Genomic DNA, 22,137 nt, shown 5'->3' on the forward strand with positions numbered 1-22,137 from the left:
GAAGATTTTGCCGATATTAAATGACTCATGTTCTTTCTTATGGAGCTGTTTCACTTGGGTAAATAAATTTTAGCGTGGCAGAACAAGCATTGAAGACTCACCACGTCCGGGAACTCCATGGAATTAGATGTAACACCCGAAATCCATGATATGGTTTTAAATGTCAGATGAGTGAAAGTGAGCGAGTTAGATGAAGTAATAAACATCTCGACTGAGTGGGTTCACTTCATCTTGCATAATGAATTGCACATGAAAACACTTTGCGCAAGATGGGAGGCGATTCACTCCAGAACATAAAGAAGTCATGTCGCTGAGAAAAAAATGGCCGAGTTGCGATTTGAACTGCTTTCGCATCCTGCCTATTCACTAGATCTAACTCCATGACTATTATTTGAAGTGAAATGAGATCTTTACGACCCATGGTTATGCTGGCTAGTCTAAGGAGGAGGTGATAATGAGAAATAAATGAATTGGTGGAATGAAGAAAGTGAGGGAAAACGTGAGAACCTTGGGAAAATCCACGCACACGGTGTTGGTCCATCACAAAGTACACTTGGCGCGAGCTAGAATCGAATCATAGACCCCATGAACCTGAGGTGAACGCTCTATCACTGAGCCACCGCGGTCCCAGGACTACCATTAATTTCCAAAACTCAAAACTTTCCTGGCAGGATGAAAATTTCAATCAAATGACGAGGTCATACGAAACAAATTTCCGCAAAGGTGGAGAAACGTTGGAGCAAGTGGGTTGAATTTCAAGGAGACTATGTCGAAATATAAAGTACATTAAAAAAACTTATTTTTTTCTTTAATATCAAACAAATGAAATGAAATGAAATCTGAGTTTTACGTCCCACGGTTATAGAGGCTCGGCTAAAGGAGACGATGACTGTTACTCATCTAAGATGCTGCTTTTAAAAATTAACCTTCCGGCTACTAAACTCCGTAATAATACAGTTCATGAAGGACTATGATCCGTCAGTCGGCATTATTCCTGGTATTCTTGATCAGCGTTCATTTTCTCGGAATACCCGCTGTTCCCCAATCGATGAGTTATCGTGATTTCGTCACTTCAGCTATCAACGTTACGTGCAAGGATTTAAAATTCACATTTTCGTTTCCAAAGAAAGCATACGCCGGTGTTTGTTTAACTTTATTTTCACGTAAATACATAATGTTGTAACTTGTCTATAGCTTCTGATGTTCAGTTAGTTACCCATTATGTTATGCTCCACTGGAAATCAACCCAGGACCACACATGCTAACCATTCAGAAATGCAAGATCACCACCACTTACCAAAATATTTACTTTTTCCTTTAATATTCCTATGTAATGAACAAGACATAACATACTCAACTCTATGTTAAAACACTTTATTTTCCTTTTACCCATTTACAAGAAATAATAACTTACGGGTAAAGACTGAATTCAAAGTAGACCATAAACATATGACCTAGTACTGGAACACACAAATTAACACAAAAATTTAAGAGCAACGCATCACAACATGCATATTAAAGAGAAAAGTGCAAATAAAGAAAAACACAATACGAGGAAATTTGAACATTGTACATAATTTTCCATTCAGTTTTAATACGTACGATATTCAAGATTACGTACCTAACCCTTTATATTTTGGTTCTATTTCTATCGCTGCGGAAGTACAAAGAATATTTTCTACAAAATTTCAATGAATGAAGGGAGATTGTAGATTCTATCAACCCTAACAAATCTAATAGGAATAACAAGAATGCCTCAAATAATTAGGAAAATAGATTAACACGTGAAATGCTAGAAGAGAAACGAAGTAACATCGCGGAAGAATAATCCTACCTTCTCAAATAAATCTAGAAGCAGTATATATGTGTGTGTAATGTTTGATATTGATGCAATGGACTGGCTTTCGGTAAAGGAAAAAAAAGCGTTTTATCAACGCAAAAACAAAACAGTACTTAAGTTCGATCATTACTTCCATGTTTCGAAGTTACTGACCAGAGATTAAACAGTAAAGCTTCGTTAAGCTGGACTTCTCTTCATCCGAGGAGGGAGGGAAAAAAAAGTGAACGATTCTAGTCACATTTACGGTATAATATTCTTAACCGTCGCGGAGCTATTCGTCACTTAGCTCCGTGACGGTTAAGAATAGTATACCGTATTTGTCCATGTTGCAAATACAGTACATGTATATAATCAATTGACAGTATACTACAGTATAGTAGAAGTATATGTATTTAGGCCTATGTTCTTTAAATGCACCATAATAAGTGTGTTTTGTCGCTATAAAAAGAGTTTTAATGCAGTTTCTGGTTTCTTTTGCGTTATTTCAGCTAATCCGATCAATTTATCCCCCCAAATATTCAGGATTAACGGGGTTTTATTGTATAGAGAAGTAATTTTTATTGGCGACTACACATTTAACAATGCATTAAAATGCAGCCTATTAATTCTATAAAACAGACTAACCTTTGGATCAGCCTCGTGTCTCTTATGTATCAGCCTTTGCATCAAGAGTGAATTTCGTACATTTGCTCTTCACATTTCCTGAATTTGGCCCAGCTGGGAGCTTCGCCCCTGACTTCCGCGTTTACTCAGCCTATGACCTCGCACCTCTACCAAATTTCAAGTTTCTTTTCGTATTTCAACTATCTAAAAGATAAGATTCCACGAAAACGTCCATTTAAATAACATGGGAATTTTTCATCTTCCCTTTAGCCCCTTAAAAACTAAAAATATTCACTTTTGGCAATTTCCTTGTGGGTTAGTCCCGGAAAGCTACAATCATGTCAAATTTCAACGTTCCACATCAACCGGAAGTACCCGTTATTTTATGTCAGTTATGTAGTTTTATATATAGGTAGGATTTGTTAATGACCACGAAGTAAGTTACTTTCCTCGTATTGTATTTTGCTTTTGTTCTGACGTTCCACATACACGTACTACTTGCTGATTGCTTGAAAGAGAACTACATCCCATGAAAGGTGAAGGAGAGGATGGAGAAGAGAGAGTGTATTTGTGAGTAGGCCAGAGAGTTAAGTAGGAGACAAGGAGAACCCACCAGACACCTGCAACCTCGTCCAGCAACCTTTTCCCTCTCCTGGTTATGGGGACTCGAGTCCGGTCTCACCTCCAAGTCATCATCCCCCTCCTTCTTGACGTTGACTCCAGGCTCCTCCTTCACCTGCACCAGTGTCTGATTCAACGAGTCCTCCTCTTTCGACGAAGACTCCGACGACGAGCCTTCCTTTGTCTCCGTCGGAGCGTGCTGCCGTGACAACAGGTCTTCATATTCTTTCTTCAACTGAAATGAGAGTACACTCATTTACACATACTTCCATGGACATGCGACAAACAATTGTTTTTTCCTGAATCAAAATTGAATTGTTAACACTTCAACTCTCATATAACTTAAGATTCGAACAGGAACATATATACCATTACACAGTGAATAAAGAAACATGCAAAACCTTAGACCTTGATTAAAACTTAGTGCTAATAGAACTTTCGAATACGGTGAATTATAAATGAACATTCTATTTCATCACAAGAGAGACGTAATAACGAATTTAAAATACGCTCCGACGACGAGCCACTGTGACAATAGATTGATTACTGGAAGTTTAATAACGAGGAAGTCAGCAGCGAGGTCCCGTCATGGTAAAGATACTTTCTGTACATTAAAAATTCAAAATAAAACACCCAAAAACGTGAAGTTCACGTATAAATTCGATTAGGATTTAGATTTCTGGGCTTTCGGCATCTAAGGCCATTTAGCCCTTCACGATTTGAGGGATGATGTCCCTCGGCGAGCACACAATCCGGGGAAAGGGAAAGAGGGAAGCGACCTGGGACCTATAAGTTAGGCACCACCTCGGCATTTGCCTGGTGTGAATGAAGGGAAGGCAGAAGCCCGAAACAACAAATTTAAGATAATTACCTACTGAACGTAATTTCTTTGGTGCTGAACAACTCTACGGCATGAAATTTTTATTTATAACAATATCGGAGCGACGGAAGAGAAGTGTTCTTATACAAAGACATTGCATACATCACAGTAGGAAGAGGCAGTAGAAGATCTCCAAGCAAGCAGGATGAGTTGGTGACCAAGCAAGTGGGTATAGTCAAAGCGTTATTAGTCTTTCTTGGCAACAATGCAGTGTATGGTACCGAACTGCTACTATAATGGGAACCAGCAAATGTGCAATTTGTTGTGTCAGTAAGGCTTTAATTCGGACGATTTGAAAATAATAATAATAATAATCTGTACAATAATGTGACGTCTTATAAAATTAGAAATACTGAACTCTCTCTTCAAGACAGTCGGAATATGTAAATATATTTTTTATATATGTATATTTCTGAACCAATTCGTGTTATTATTCAGTTCAAAATGTTTTATAGTCGCGAATTCTGTCGAGGAATTTGAAGCTTAAAATATATAAAACGATGATCATGCTTGTTGTGCTGTATGGTTGCGAAACATGGTCGCTTACTCTGAGGGAAGAATGCAGACTGAAAATATTTGCGAACAAGATCCTGAGAAGAATATTCGGATCCAAGAAAAACGGGAATGGTGAATGGCGGAAACTTCATAACGAGGAACTATATAATTTATATCGTTTACCAAACATTGTTAGGGTCATAAAATCTAGGAGATCACGTAACCGGAATGGAAGAAAGTAGGATCGCTTTCAAAGTTTTAATTGGAAATTAATCGGAAAACGACCATTAGGAAGACCTTGGCACAGATGGGAGGACAATATTAAGATGGATCTCACAGAGATTGGAATACAAAGTAGAAACTGGATCCAGTTGCAGGGTGTCTACTAAAATTTCAAAATTTAATTTCGTGACTTTTTCTTCACCAAATCATAAAATTTTCTAACATTTTGAAGAGCAAATTTGGGTGCGAATTAGGCCGATATTTCATCCATGCGATAGAAACGTACTTTGCTTGCGATTTGGTAGCGTCTAAAGCCGACCATAGACATTTTTGGTGGTGAATTTTGACGTTTTATAGAACGAAATTTTCCAATCTGTACTTATATTTGTAGTTAAAAAAAAAAAATCGTAACCCAAAAGCTAAATTTCGTGACTTTCATGACCGTTTTCTGATTTCGTGACCGATAGACACCCTGAGTTGGCCAAGGATAGAAGTCAATGGAGAGCTTTTGTGAACAAGGCATTGAACCCCCGGATTCCACAGACCATTAAATAAAATCCTGAACCAATGTACAACATAGCTAAACAAAAATTTCAATTTGCTGGTTGATTGGATTAAACCTCAGCACCAAGGTTATAAGAAACATGGACCTACGCTTAAAGTGGGATCCGAAATATGTTAAGCTCCTACCGCGAATCGAACCCGGGTCTATCGCACCGAAGTCATTTACGCTAACAGTATAACAATAACAATGCTAAATTTGGACCACGAGGGAGCTAAAATTTAGCATTGATATTCGTCACTAGAAACAAGGAGTCTTCGGATTACGACTAGTTTATGACGTTTACTTCTATAAAAAACTGAGACGTGAATATTTCCGTTTACACCATTAGCGTACTTACGGACTAAGTAGAAAAATTAGTTCGGCTGTGCACATCGGAAGAATATTACAATACAATACATTAGTTTCCTTTTTCATTTCTTTACTTAATCGTGTTTCTATTTATTTATTTATTTATTTTTAAGCACGCCACTGTCACATTTCACGAAGAACTGGCGACTCGCACGATTCCATACAGGAAGTTGCACTATAGCTTATTAAAATCCAATACGGTTCAGTACTCATGCATTTACTAATCGTTTTGCAGATTAAAAATAAATACAAGTTGTTAAGAAAATGCATTTTGTAAAATATTTGACACAATCATCGATAATCATATTAACACGGGATACATTTTTTTTATACTTATGTTATATCGCTCCAAGTACAACAACACAACATTCAAAATAGCAATACTTTTCATGGTTACCATTTAACAGCAAAAAAGCTACCAGTTCTTCACAAAAGCTAAAGTTTTGTTGTAATGCCCCTTTCAAAGGTAGCTAATTGCGCTGTATCACACACATCACCAACAGCCGGTGAGGAACACACGAACCGAGAAGCATGATCTTTCAATGTATTTTCTATATCCTATGACAAAGCTTCCACTTTCCTTGCCACAGTAAGACCGGACATACTCAGTTTCGAAAACGATTTATTTTTCAGACAGAGAATTTCAACTGCTGATACCATGCACTGTTTGATAAATCCCTAGTCAGTAAAAGACTGGCCGTATAGCGATTTCCTGGTCTACGACATAGTTTGCCTTTGCAATGGAGTCACGTCACATCTTATTAGTTTTTCTCTCAGTAGGTATTAATTTATTGTTCCATTACGTGTTTTAGCGCGTGGGAAAGTCTGAGCTGGCGGGCCGTGGATAGATCTCTGTTCTAGATTACGAATTTACAACTGTTAGGATAGGTAAAGGACTTAGGCTAGGGTGTGCTTCGACTTAAACCAAAACTGGTATTATGTCACTGTCGTAAAAATGGAATTGTGTCGTAATCCGAGGACCCCTTATACTTATTTTTCCACTCCAACGGAAAATCAATTTCTGATTATATTCAGTGAGCTTTCTCGCCTTCTTCGGTAGGTACATGGGAAGTCGAGCACAGTTTTCTCTTCCTTTAGAGGAAGTTCATGAGCGGTCAAGGCAACAACAATGGCCGATATCAAAACAGAGAAATCGTACGTGAAGACAAAGAGGTTAGCGGAAGACTGTGGAGGATGTATAACAAATATATATATATATATATATATATCACAACAAACTTACTGGTTCGTAAATAGTAAAATTGACCGACTTTAAATTACTTTGTTAAACCTTTTTATTATCTTTTGAAGCTTCGTAAAACGTTAACTCACATTCAACATAACTGCGAGTCCATTACATTATATTACATTATAACTTGTTTGTTGTTTCTATGACAACCTTCAGTTCGTCGTTCTTAGTTACATATAAATATTCAATTATATATATTAAATATATATATATATATATATATATATATATATATATATATATAATAATCTTATATTATTTTATCTTTTTCTTCTTCTATAAAATAAACTGGCTTGTACATATTTATAAACCAAATATTACTCGAAGATAAAAGAGAATACAAATATACAATAAAGAATACACGTATACAACATACTGTTGTAGATGGAAGCTTCTCAGTTGCTGCAAATGACCTACCAATAATGGCAGATTACCGATGATGATTATAAGATATACACTCGAATTTTCGACATCCTACTCTCCTTCAAAATTTAGTTGATACAAAAATCAAATTATCTAGTAAAAACAAGTTGCATTGCAAAGAAACGTCTGCCTTCTGTATTTTTATCAACAAATGGAAACAGATTAAACAAATGTGAATCTTCATTGGCCAACTGACATTGCGTATAAGCCGCAGGCCATTGCAATTCCTAAGTTCCGTTGCGAGAACATGGCTTTTACAGACCCATGGCTTACTTTGAAAAACTTTTTTCACCCAAAAATTACATCTTTTGAAATAAGCTACAAAGAAGTAAATTCAAAAGTATTTACATTATTCTCCTATTTATATCACGAATTCATGGAATAAGAAATCTCGTCAAAATTTCGCTGTCTTCACTGACTGCATTATCAAGACTAAGACCAGAAAAGAAAGAAAGAAAAAAACGGAGGTTAATGAAAATACGGTGAATGGGTATTACACCGGTATCTATTATGAACACTAATATATGACTTCAGTGTGAGTTACCCGCAGCATAACAAAATTAAACGATTGATGACTGTTCTATACATCTGTACTCTTTGACTTCACAGATCTTCAAGTGTCTTACATTAATAACACAAATGAATATACCTTTGAAATTATTTAGAAATGAATTTCTAATAATAACAGGGCTGAAAAAGCATGTGGTATTTAATAAAGGGTGAAGAAAATACTAATATTTCATGCAACTTAAGGGTCTTCACTACAGCGAAATTAAACTACCGCTAAGTTTAGAGTTTTTCTGTAATACCTTCAAAACAAATACAAATATTCGAAAAACAGAAACTTAGTGAACTAATCAATACGATTTTGCATGTGATATCTTTACCGCAATTCACCTATCTGATTTTGGTATGTTGCAATTTACAGAACCAGCAAAAAATGTTAAAGCTATCTACAATTCCAAATCGAAAGCAGATAGATGAGTTGTGATAACGGTATCACCATGTAAAATCCTATTGTCTAGTTCACTACGTTTCCGCTTTTCGAATGTTTTTTATTTGTTTTGAAAATATCACAGAAAAACTCTAAAATTAGCGATAGTTTAATTTCGCTTTAGCGAAGACCCTTAACTGCAGCGTGATTTGTTTAATAGAAAAAATTTTTTACATTATAGACATTACATGCTTCCTTTAATTCTACTTCAATTTTTCATGATAAAAAATAGACAATCCAACTGTTTAAAACATAAAAGTATTACTTACCCTAGCGATTTCAGCATTTGCTTCTTTATACTTCCGCTTGTACCTATGAACTTCTCCCTTCAGTTGCTGATTGTGATTTTGTAAGGACGTGATCAGATGCCTCATTTCACGGTTAATGGGTCCAGTCTGTTCATTAGCAGCTAAGTTCTGTTCAAATTCTATTCGCAGCATCTCATATTCTTTCCGTACCTGAGCTAACATATCCTCCAACTGAATTGCTTCTGTTCGAAGCTTCTTCTGGTTCATCAGTTCATCACTCTGCAGAGAAAGAACATGAACATTTTCAGTTTTACGTCCCACGATTATGCCATGTAAGTTAAAGATTGTGATGATGAGAACGAATGAAATGGTGGAATGAAGAGAAGTGGGAGGAAACGGAACAACGACAAAAAAAACCTATGCACACGGTGTTTGTCCACCACAAAGTCCACTTGGTGCGAGCTGGGATCGAACCAGGAACTCCAGCACCAGAGGTGAACTGAGCCACCGTGGCCCCCACTCTGTAATAAAGAGCCACATACAATTAAAACATTTAATCCCATATCCATCATTCATACTCGGCCATATACTGATCTTATACATTAAATATATGCCAATCCTCATAGCGCGTCAAGTGTTGGCAAGATAGGCACTATACGTTACTAAACATCACTACATGGAAATTTTAAAATACTTTATGGCCCAAAAATATGCTATTCGAAACTTCTGGGAGGCAAATTGCTAATGTCTTCTTCTGTGTTTTGTTATATTGTAAAATAATCTCCATTTTTTCCGATGCACTAGCGATATCTTCAAAATAAGAAACACTAAAAATATCATGGTAAGTTTTTTTATTTATTTATTTAATGGTTGCATTTACAAATCATACGCCAACTGTTCATTCTTGAAATTTAGTTTATTTTCTAGCAAATGCGATCAAAAATAAAACTTTGCAGTGGAAAGAGGACGTTTAAAACGGCTGCTCTTTACTAGGGCGAGTGTACGAACTCCTAGTCTTAGTTTGAAATATGTTGTAACAACATTGATTGCTAATAAAACATATAGGAACGATTAAGCAAACTCTTCTCTTAAGCAAAACGCGAAAGGCCATTTTTATCGCACAATTGTTAATTTAATAGATGTTACACTTATTGTTTAAAACAAATAGTACACTTTCCAGATTTCATTTTTTTAAATTTTCGATAATAATTCCAATTGTTAATTTGCAATTGTCTTCAAAGTTTAGGGAACTTTCAAGTACTACAATACAAAGACTGTTCATGTATATCCGACCATTTTCGATTCGATGTTGCCACCTGGTGTATTATGCTGGAAGTATGGATTTGCTGGTGGGAGCAGTGTTGTGTCTAAACTTGTAGGTGCGTAGGTGTTATCAAATGGCGCTGAAAATCAACCGGTATTGGGAAGGCTACGTAATGGCCCTTTTCCATGCTTAGTTTTCGTACGTACGCATTGTGAAAATGTCAAGAGAATGGGTTGACATTCGGGATGACTACTGTGAAAGCTATTGTGGTCCGTTACACACAACAGACTCCCCTTGGGAAATTCACTCACGAAACCCACCACGAGAAGGCTTGTAAGCAAAGTGGCACCTGTAGTGCTAAGGGGGATCCGTAGATTGGCATGCCACGAAAATCACCCGACGCAACGTGATATGGGTCACAGATGCCACCTTACGCTGTTAACTGTGAAGAAAACAATTCGCAAGCACCTCAGGTTGAAGTGTATCCGGAAGGCCCGTGTACACTATCTGCTACCGCGTCACATTGCCGAACATAAGACGAACTGCAGAACTATGGAAAGTACATGAGAGGGTTCCAATGGAAGAAAGTTAATTATATTTAACGTCCCTTTCAGCAGCGAGGCTATATGAGACGGGACCTACTAATTAAAGTGGAATCCGAACCACATGAGCTCCAGCCGGAAATTGAATTTGGGTCTCCCACGCCTAAGGCGCGTACGCTAACCGCTTAGCCACGAAGGAGCTCCAATGTAAGAAAGTTGTCACAATGGATGAACCATACGTCCATCTCACTGCTGGTGGTCACACTCGGGCGATCACATACCATGACATTGACGACAAGGCGCGCAGCAACTTTGTTCGATAGTGCAGGGAAAATTTCCCTTCTTGCTTTATGATTGTTTATGGACAAAGCTTCGAGTCTACTGCCAGAATATCATTAGCAAATGGCAGAGGAATTAGGGGTTCGTGTCATTTCGTTTGAAGACATTTCTGTGAAAGTCCAATGGATTTTTGCACATTTGGACTGTTGAAACACCGTCGCTTGCGCACTTTGTAGTCTATGGAAAGCATGCAGGGAAGAATGGGTCAGAATTCCCATGCCTGTCCTGCGTCGGAGCTAGCTGCAATGGAAACTACGATGCCATGATAGTTCATAATGCTAGGGGTCCAACAGAACATGATCAGTGATGGTGGCGCGGTATCTCTTAAGGTAAGTACCGTCAAAAATGGTCGGATATAAAGCGAACAATCTTCTGACTTTTATGAATTAAAAATAAAATACACATTCAGATGACATTATACTTCTCAATGTTTCTATTAATGCTTCAAATCTTAATTAAGGACAAACTTTTTTATATTATAATCACAGCATTAGTAAAATTAAATCTTTTTTATTGCTGCTATACGCCGTTCAAATTTTTTACTGTTGGAAAATCAAAGAACTGAATAATATGACATACGTTATAAAAATGTGTGTAGCGTTTTAAGTAAAATTTAACTTTTGCTATCGTTAGTAGAAACTGTTTATGGTGGTATTACAATATTTGTTCAAATTTTCTCTGATCTCTAGCAGAATAATTCAAATATGTTACTTTTTATTTCCGATGCTGGTTTATGTAAAATATGTATTATTTACATCACGACGAAAAATCGTAAGTCCTTGCACAGACTGGTTTATTACCAGATTATAAACCATAAACGAAAAACAAGATATATTCTACGCACCTCTCTATTTCTCCACATAATCACCACATTTGTTTAGACTTGTCCCACCGTAACAAGTTTCTCAATGCCTGCTGCATGGAAGGCAAGCTGACTTATCACGGAACCAACGTAGAACAACGTTCTACGCTTCGGTATCGTTCATGAATTTGTTGTGCTACAACTTCTTCAATGGATCAAAAAGTGCTAATTACTGGAGGCAAGGTCTGGACTGTTAAGCGGAATGCTAAAAACAAGTCTTATCCCTGGGGATTTTGTTTGTCACGTGCAGTTTTGCTTATCATGAAGGAAAACCACGTTGTTAACATTCCAAATATCCTTTTTTTTTTTCCTACGGGACAGTAGCATTCTGCGTTGATAATTTCACCTCTTGACAGGAAATCCAATAGAAGCGGTCCCTGACTATCCCAAAACACTGTATCACTTTACCGGTAGATAGTGTTGTTCGGGATTTCTTTGTTACTGGTGAGTCGGATGTTTCCACATCATGGTCTGCTGTTTTGAGTCCGGAATGTGATGCAGTATTCACGTTTCGTCGCTAGAGACAGTAAGGTCAAGGAAACTAGCCCTCCTTGACATAACGCTGCAAATGGTTCACTGACAAGACAACTCGCTTGCTCTTGTTAACATCATTGAGGAGCTTAGGAACCCACCGACATGACACCCTGCGGTATCCCAACGAATCGTGGATAACGTCAAACACTACCATAGGAAATGTCAAGCTCCCTGATAGTGTCCCCTTCAGATAAACACATCGATCCGCTTTCACAATTTCCTCAACACGTGTTATGTCCGGTATCAATGAGGAATGAAATCGGCACAATCGCTCATTGTCCTAGACATTTTTTGCCCATTTACAAATTCTTTGCATTATCACTGGACACTTCGCACTGCTAAACACTTGTCTCCATACGCCAGCTCCATTTCCATGGGATAGCTGTGGTTGTGTATCTTTTACAGCATAAAAAAAAAAATGAAATGAAATCTTTAAGTTTTACGTCCCACGGTTATGCCGGTTAGGCTAAAGGAGATGGTGATAATGAGAGATGAGTGAAATGGTGGAATGAAGAAAGTGGGAGGAAACGGGAGAACCCCGAGAAAACCCACGAGCACGGTGTTTGTCCACCACAAAGTCCACATGGCGCGAGTTGGGATCGAACCAGGGACCCCAAGCACCGGAAGTGAACGCTCTACCACTGAGACACCGCGCCCTCCTCTTTTACAGGACAGAAAACTAATAACATTGCTGCTCATATGGCGTGAACGCCTTGAGAACTCTGGCCATCTTTGGCAACTGATAACGTCGTGCAGTGGAAGAAATCGGAAGTTACTGGAGGTGTTCTAAGAAAAGCCTACCGCATCGCACGTCTATCTCGATTTTGTATTAAAATGTACTACACGCTCGAAAAATAAATAAATAAATAAATAAAAATAAAATAAAATATAAAGTGCAAAGACTTTTCGATTTTTCCTCGTATGCTTAACGCCGGAATAAAGGTTTTGATAAACCTAAGTTGATGAATTTTCTTTGGAATCCCTGATGCAACCTTTGATGCAAAATATGGAACACAGAAACTTATTATTTCTGATAAAACGGTACATATTTTCGTTTGCTTCTAGGCCAATTATATTCATACGCACAGTCGAATTGATACTCACCTCCATCTGCTCAATATGCCTTAGGTGAGCATTTTTACTAGTTTGCAGCTGTTGTCTCGCCTCTTCCAACTGGGTTTTAAGCTGCATCGATTCATTATACAATACTGAGAACTGAGACTGCAGACACTTGTATTCGGTGGTCTCCACGATCACAGATTCAGGAAGTTGACGAATCTATAAAATAAAATAAAGGAAAAGAAAATGTTAATAATTAGATATTAAAAATCTGCATGAATAATGACATATGTAAATGAAGGATAATCAAATATCAGTAAATGACCGAACAGCAGAGAAGATGGATTACGCAGTAACTAGAAAATTTTACAAGCAAGGCTACTTATTTACTGACGCCCCACGACATCCCCTATACTGATAACTGCAAGTGGCTTTCGATAGTTTATTAACGGTGTTTACGGTCTCTTTACAATACCGAAATAACAGCTTACTTTGGAATCAGAAACACACGTGCCCCCACCGGGATCTAATTAGTGTCCCTAAAAGTGAGGAAGCTAATGACTAAAGTATTCAGCATTTCTGGTCAAGAATATATAGTAACTGAGAAACCTCTCAGAAGTTTATATCAAATTACTACGCCTATTTTATTTATTGTTACAACTTTGAAAGTCAGTATTATAAATAATTCTCACTAGGAAGGTTATTATTAAAGACAAAATTCTTTTTTCCGCTTGGCTGCAGACGTGATCTATGACACGGTGAAAGACAAAGGTAATATATCACTAAGGAGACAGTTTCCAGAATCAAATTAAATACTCAAAAGTGTCCTGTCTTTTCAAATTGTAAGTGAATTTCCTGCCGCTGAGTGCTGAAGCCTACTTTGGAACTACACTACACTATTTAGTACACTAAAGTGCCACTAATGACCGGACACCCTCGAAAGACAAGTACACTCCTTCAGATGGCACTTATGCATCATATATAGTGATAAAGTAAAGTGCGCGCTTAGAACGTCATACAAGCGCTTGCAGTCGAAATGAGCGGACGGCGGGAGTTAAATGCAGATGGAATATGTATGGATTGGAGACCACAGATTCAGTCAGTCAATATGTGAGATTTCCGGTAGATTGCAGATCTCACGTGCTATAGTGTGTAAATCTAGAAGTGAAATGGGAAAGAGAGGGAGTGATAAAACTGCAATGTCGTCCAGGAAAGCCATGAAAGTACTACTCATACAGACCTCTTATGACTGAGACTCGTAGTGAAAATATACCTGCACACTGCAGTCACAGAGTTTCGTCGGCATCAGGGAGTGATGCCAGTGCATGTGCTACTCCTCCCGAGGAGTTAGAACCGAGATTCAATGGCCAATCTATTGCACATAAGTCAAGGATCAGATAAGTGTGAAACTACGGAAGACTTTCAAAGTACGTGAATTTACACTGAAACTGAAAGTATAACTTTTGGTTGGAATCGAGAAATAAGCTTAAAGACAGAGACTGTCCTTCGGACGCGGAATCCACATCAAAAGTCCATTACCCGCTATTTCTTACTAGACACTGCTCTATAGACATTGACTAGAAATTATAGTTTAGGTCTATGACTTCCGGTTGCAATAAGAGGAATAAAGATACATATGAAACATATTCTTGCGGTTCTGAAACCATACAAAATAAACTGTTTGTCGCTACTTCAGTTTTATTTATTTATTTATTATTTTTTCCTATGGCGATCACCGTTGAAGCCAGAAACGGGACAAAACTCATTCCTGGAACGCTGAATCCATGTCAAAAAAACTTCTCGCTGTCACCAATTTTCTTTATGGAGATCAAAATTGAAACTAGAAGTAGTAATTTTCTAGCATTTCAGATTTTAGTAGAAGGATAAAGATGACAACAGAATCCACTCTCGGGATGCTACGTCCATGTATAAAAAACCCTTCCCGTTATTTATCGCTGTTTATATTCTATGACTAATAACGTTGAAGCAGGAAATTATTTAACCACTCCCAGTTTCAATAAAAGTTTATAAAGAAGACAGAACCTCCTGTTGAGACGCTGAATCGATTTAAAACAACCGCTTATCGTTATCTCTTCCCCTTCATACTCTATGAGAGATCAATATTGAAACGAAAAGTAGTAGTAAATTACTATCACATCCGGTTTCAGTAGAGATGAAGGGAAAATAATCGAACCATTTGTTGTAATTTACTTTGTTTCATGAGGATGAATGCTGAAACCGGAAATGATTCATTTCCAACACTTCCAGTTTGAATACAGGATTAATACGGGATATGAAACCTATTATTAGGACGCTAGATCGATTCCAAAAAAACTGCTTCTCGATATATCTTATCGTTTTTACTCTGATACCTGTTAACAGACGAACACAGCAGCTCTGTTTAAGACTAATAAGCATGTATGTGTTTCAGATATTCCGTTCCTAAAGGGGACATTTCAAACACCGAGATTTCTCTTTGTTTATTCAGAAAGTGTCGAGTGTTAGGATTCAGTTAAGCTGGGGATGTGAAATTCCGCAAATAAACTCTTAAATAAAAAAAAAATAATAGAATACATGTTCCAGCTTTTTCGAAAATTTCTATTCTTTAAGAGGGGAAACAATTTCTATAATATTAAAATTCATCAATTTTTAATCAGAAAATACCCAATGCACGCTTAAATTGGATGTGTGACATACAGCAATTAAAATAATAACAAAATAAAGAACACATGTATGTAGCATTTACAAAAATCCCCTACAGACGTGTTCAAATTATTAGACTCAAGCTCGAAAAATGCGAACATGAAGTGCGATCCTAATTTTGGAATTCTAGAACACGTAATTTAATGGTTAAACTACCAATATATGACCTTTCATTTGTTTATTGTACAATTGAAGTGGTGATATCACCGTTGAACAGCAGATGGCATTAGTGGAGGGGAAAGTTCTGAAAGTAGTGTTTCAGTTGTAGACAGCTATTACGGCTCCTATTAACAAATTGCAGTTTGAAGTGTTGCTGCAGTCGTAAGCAGTTACAACATTCAAAGCGTTCGAATGGGTCAGTTTAAAGTGATCGTGACATGTTTTGTGAATTGATCTTTTATTCTGTGAAGTCCTGTAATCGCGGCATAATGGAAAAAAAAAAAAAAAAACAAAGAAACTTCTCCGCGTAAAGTGGAAGTTATCAAAACACTTCTGACGAAAGGAAGATATACATAACGACAAATTGCTAGTAGAGTTGAGGTAGGGGAAAAAATCTGTGAGTAGAACCTCTGTTGCAAAGAGCAAGAAGCAAATGTATCAGCAAAACAGGATTCGGAAGTGTGGGCAAAAACCAACGCTATCGCTAAGAGGTATCATCAAACTAAAAAAGATTGGCGCGTGGAAGCAGAAATGCAAATTCTAGAGACTTAAGCATAAAATTGCTGGGTTTAGTGCAGACATTTTGAATGAAAGTGTTCGAAGGATTCTGTGTGTTGAGGGAATCAAAGCACACAGGCCGAGAGAGAAAGCAAAAATTACTCCAACCATGGGAAAGAAGTGCCTTGAATGGGCACGAGGCCTAACACATTGGACTGCTGATGATTGGAGAAGAATGTTTTCTCAGTGATGAATCATGTGTCTGTATGTCTAATGAATGTTAACAATGTGTACGACGTAGACTTTGAGAGGAAATCAAGTTGGAATGTCTCCAACAAACCGTAAAGCATCCTACTTCAGTCATGGTGTGGGGTATGTCTGTCTTCGGGTCTGAGAGACTGTACATATGTATATAGTAGAGGGAACAATGAAGCACGACCAAAACCTACAAGTTCAAAAAGAACTGCTTCCCCAGACTGCAGTCTGGTTTGATGACGCACACCTCATGTTTATGCATGATGAAGCTCCATGCCAACGTGCCAAAGCTGAGACAAAATGCTTCGAGGACAACGAAATTACTGCTCTTCCTTGGCCGGGCAATAGTCCTGATATGAACCTGATTGAACACCTTTCGAGCTTCATGAAGGAAAAGCTAATGTAAAGAAACACATTACAACCAAACATCGACTGATCGAGGAGATCATTAATTTGTAATATCACGAAGCTGTATTGAAGGCAAAATGTGCTAAAACTCGTACATATGATACCACAAAGGATAAAAGACTTAATAAAGAATACGGGATTTCATTCGAAATATTAATCTCTGTATGACAGATCATTTTTCTTTAAGTATTCCATTGCATTTTTTGTTTCCAATTTGGATATACACACTGTACAGTAATTATATTTGAATGTCACGTAAGCATTTGTTTTATTGATACTGAAAAGCAGGTGCCACATTCATTAGGAATTTAGGACACAGTTACAAAGCAGTAATTTGAATAAAGTTCGAAGTGTTTTCATACGTAATATTGTAAGAAAGTAAAATATTCAGGAACGGAATGTTGAGTGTAATAATTTGAACAGGTCTGTATTAAGGGGAAAGTGGGCTGAATTTCCATGTTAAGATTTTCGATTCTTTACTCAGAAAATTCGTGCCAAAATTCCGCTCCTCAATGGGCCTATTTCTAAGATATTCAACACTTACCGCTATTTAATCAGAAGATGCTTAACCCTTTTAAATTCTCGCCTTTTTAGGCGTTTTTCTTGAGTCTCAGATAATCAGCAACAGCGTCATCCCTATTTATCCTAGGATCACGGTTTATACCTCGTTTTTCTCAGAATGGAACAGCCTTTCAAACGGTATCACTTACATGTCCCTATAATATGCCAGAAGAGAATTATTTGAGGGAAAATCGGGATTTTTTTTACCAAAAAAAACTTCTTCAAAGTTTGGGGCCCCCTGAGGCTCTAACGGGTCTGCGCACAAACCTCCACAAATTTGGAAAAATACTACGTAGTGTACTAATTACTTCTGACAAATTCGAATTTCCTGTCTTGAATAGTAAGGCGGGAAAATTTTTTACCCATGTTGAGGGAGCATCAAAAAAACGCCCAAAATTTCCCTAACATGCACCCTACAAATTTTAAAAAAATTCTGACCCGCCCCTAATAATCGTAAAATTATGGTTCATACGTCGTTTTGTTCAGAATGGAGTAGCCTTTCAGGTGGTATCACCCGCATGTCCCTCGGATATCCCTAAGGAGGGAAAAATTGAGGAAAATAGGGAGTTTTGCAGAAAAAATCCATTTTTTTTCCGGTTTGGAGCCCTCTGACGCGGCCCTGGGTAAACACAGAGATCCAGAAATCACTTTCGAAAATACTACATAGTGTCCTAATTGCTTGTGCCAAATACCAATCTCGTATCTTCAACACTAAGGACGGGAAAAATATTTTCCTCTTCTGGGAATATTCCAAGGATGTTATAAATAAAGGATTTGCCCATGTGTATCTTCTTCCTATTACATCAATGAAGCCGAGCATCGGCACGTCTGATTGGCTACTTTCGTTTCCGCCACGTTTGTTGGCTCAAAACATTGCGATTTTATTGGGCGGAGTGGGCATAGTAGGTGTGGCGAAACTGTGACGTATGGCTTCACGATTTTCTTGTATGGGCAGATCCTCTATTTTGTAACATCCTTGGAATATTCCCAGAATGTCCCAGAATACGCTATATAAATTTCAAAAATTTCTTGACACGTCCCTAATTATCGTAGGATCACGATTCATGCACCATTCTCTTCAGAATAGAGCAGGGTTCCAGATTGTATTACCCTCATGTCCCTCGAACGTCCCTAAGGAGAGGAAAATTGAGTAAATAGGGATTTTTGCTGAAAAATCCCTTTCTTCCCGATTTGGGGCCCTCGGTGCGGCCCTGGGTAAACATAGAGATCTGGAAATCACTTTCAAAAATACTACGTAGTGTACTAATTACTTGTGCCGAACACCAATTTCCTATCTTCAATACTAAGGACGGAACGGGAAAAATATTTCCCGCTTCTGCGAATATTTCCGAAATTTCCCAAGGATACTATACAAACTTCAAAAATTTCCTGACACGTCCCTAATTATCGTAGGATGATGATACATACGTCGTACTCTTTAGAATGGAGTAGGCTTATAGATGGTATCACCCGCATGTCCCTAGGACGTTCCTAAGGAGGTTACAAGTGAAGAAAATAGGGATTTTTGCAGAAAAAATCCCTTTTCCCCTTTTTGGGGCCCTCTGGCGCGGCCCAGGTTTAATACAGAGATTTGGAAATCACTTTCAAAAATATTACTTATGATACTAATTACTTGTGCCAAATACCAATCTCCTATCTTCAATACTAAGGGCGGGAAAAATATTTTCTTCTGCGAATATTTCCGAAATTTCCCAAGGATACTATACAAACTTCAAAAATTTCCTGACACGTCTCTAATTATCGTAGGATGGTGATTCATACGTCGTTCTCTTCAGAATCGAGTAGGCTTTCAGAAAGTACTACTGAAATGTCCCTATCATGTAGCCGAGCGGGGCAAGAATCACGAAAGTGGGATTTTTGGTCAAAAAATATCCGTTTTTTACCCTTTTGTCCCTCTGAACCCCCTTTCTATGTTGACGAAGAGATCCGAAAAAAATCTCATAAAAACTAATTGGTCCACTGATTGGGGAAAATGTTAGGATTCTAGGATTAAAGAGAAGCTCACCAAAAATGTTGAAGTTAGACCTCAGTAAAAAAAGGGAATTTGTAAAATTATGACGTCATACCCCCCTATGTTCTGACGCTCGGAAGCGTATAGACCCTTCCAAGGCTTTCTTGAATGCCTCCTCTCTTTGAAGAAAAAAAAAAAAAAGTTATCTTTTAATCGAATCTTTAAGACACTACAATATCGGTCGAAAACGACCGAAAAAACTTAAAAGGGTTAATGTAGGATTTGCTTAAGGTGGACAGTTGTATAAAGTAATTAAAAACACGGGAACGCGTATTTCAGAGTTCTCGAAAATTTTGCTTCTGGAAGGGTGGTGGGTGGTGAGCAATCTATACTATATGAAAGAATGAAAGACACTCACGGACGACAGGCTACATTACTGTATCTAGAGGCATGAAATTTGGACAATTTTTTTTTTTTACCGGAACAATGAATAAAGAATCTTTTTGAAATACGACAAATGGAGCTCAATCCTTTTGCCCAGAATACAATATCATTAATTCCTCAAGTTAGGGAGATGAAAGTAGGCACATAAACTCTTATGTTAAAATATGCGAACACATGTCCTAGGGATTTTTTGAAATTTCACGCTTTTAAGGGGAAATGGGCATTTTCTACGTTTTTTATTTTTATTTTCAGCTACACTGAAAGCGACGTTGTCAGTTGCTTCTTTGTGACTGCATCACGGAAAGCGACTGAAAATTCTTAAATGAATTTTGGAACATACTTAATTCCTAACTCGAGCCAGATTTCAATAATTTTAATTTGATTAAATAGCGTATCCTAAGGGACTAAGAGGATGAAAATTATACGAAAAATAAAGTATATCACGATGGTTTTTCTTCTTTAGTTTAGAGTTCTTTTCAGCAACTTGAATATACGAGACGTGAACCAATATCTTAACGTGGAATCCGAACCATATGAGCTTCGCCGGGAGTCAAATCCGGCTCTTCCGTGCCAAAGGTGTACATTGATCACGTAGCCACAAGGAAGTTTAGAGTACGCCACTAGCTCCTTTTGTTAGGAAGATGAAACTCAGTATATTAAAAGGAAAAGGGAGGGGGGAGATCACTTTCTATATTTTCCTTCGCACATTGAAATCGACGTTGTCTTTTGTTTATGATCTAATTAGGAAACAGCTTGCCCATTTGAAATGAATATTGCAACATAGTACCTATCTCAAGATGGGCTTTTATCATGCTCCTATTAACGAGCCTATCCAAAGTGGAATAGAAAGTTTACGCAACAAATAAGAGTATCTTACGGGTTTTAATAATCACACTTTTCTTCGAAATGGGTATTTTAAGAGGGGGAGGGGGAAAGGGGTTTAAATGCTTTCCATAAACCTTCTTCCCAGTGCGCAGAACGGGCATTTTAGCTAGTATTAGTAGAGAACTAATACAGCGATGCACTCTTGACTAGAATATGCAAACAGAATATTCTGACATAACGTCTGTACAAGTTCTAAATTGCAAGAATTAAGATTGTAAATGCATAATGAAATATTTACCCGAGATATCTTTTTCACTGATCCTTATCTATTTACAGCTTGGTAACCGCAGCCTTTTCTCTCTATTCTCTTCCTTTCACCCTATCTGACAGAACACTTTACTATAGAATTCATCGCGCATCTCATTAAAAATCTAATTATTTCTGGTAAGTAATTCACTGTCAGAATCCCTATACTTTAACTATTTTTTACTTACATCCATTTTGAGCTTCTCCACTTCTTTCAAAGCATCCCTATGCTGTTGGTGAAGCCGGTCAAGCTCTTGAAGTCGGTTATTAGCCAACTCTCTTTGCTCTTCAAGGTCCTTCTGCAACTCGTCCAACTTCTTCTGAGACACACTTGTTACTGTTTTGGTCCCTTTTTCTTCACCATGAATTTGCTGATAATTTTTCAGTTTTTCCATTGCTTCTGCCAAATGATGTTCTAGTTTATCATTACGTTGGCGGATTTTCTGAAGTTCATACTGTAGATCATCTACTTGATTTCGAACCTCGGCTATTTCTGTCTCTTTCCCAGCCACCGTCTCCTGCAGTTCAGCCATTTTTAGCGATATCGTGTGATACTTTTCGTGTAGTGTTGTGTTGAGCGCTTGCAAATTTCGATTTTCCGCCTGTATCTCTATATTAGCCTGTCTTATTGTTTCGTCCATCACTGGGGCTTCGTCGCCGTCAAGTTCACCTTTAAGGGCTAAAGTAATTTTTTCGTTACGCTGCATCAAACGATCAAACGCTTGAATCACTTTTGCCACCGCTCGCTTCGACACTTGCACGCGGTTTGCTAATTTTTCATCCAACTCTTCTTTATCCCATGTTGACAACTGCATTAAGAAGGATGTAGTCGCTTCATTCTCATCTGAAATGGAAGAAAAAATATGTACCTATTAATTTTTATGTATACTTTCAATGAGCTATCATTATGAACAAAAA

At 37.6% G+C, this 22,137-nt stretch overlaps 1 protein-coding gene across 9 annotated transcripts in view; it reads right to left on the minus strand.

Moving 5' to 3' along the window:
* The window catches only part of Bre1 (E3 ubiquitin-protein ligase Bre1), a 75,153-nt gene that overhangs the window by 32,270 nt on the left and 20,746 nt on the right, over positions 1-22,137 (minus strand). For 5 of the 9 annotated variants that reach the window (XM_081770589.1, XM_081770587.1, XM_081770588.1 and 2 more), the window contains exons 4-7: positions 21,408-22,063; positions 13,134-13,307; positions 8,510-8,767; positions 3,057-3,299 (exon numbers count right to left, since the gene is read on the minus strand). In XM_081770589.1, the coding sequence (XP_081626715.1) occupies positions 3,057-3,299; positions 8,510-8,767; positions 13,134-13,307; positions 21,408-22,063 (1,331 nt within the window). The remainder of the gene's footprint in view (positions 1-3,056; positions 3,300-8,509; positions 8,768-13,133; positions 13,308-21,407; positions 22,064-22,137) is intronic. The other 4 variants (XM_081770591.1, XM_081770593.1, XM_081770592.1 and 1 more) reach the window with 2 other exon arrangements.

The sequence above is a fragment of the Thermobia domestica genome, chromosome 9 (genome assembly GCF_964235325.1).
Source record: "Thermobia domestica chromosome 9, izTheDome1.hap1.1, whole genome shotgun sequence".
NCBI classification, from domain to species: domain Eukaryota; kingdom Metazoa; phylum Arthropoda; class Insecta; order Zygentoma; family Lepismatidae; genus Thermobia; species Thermobia domestica.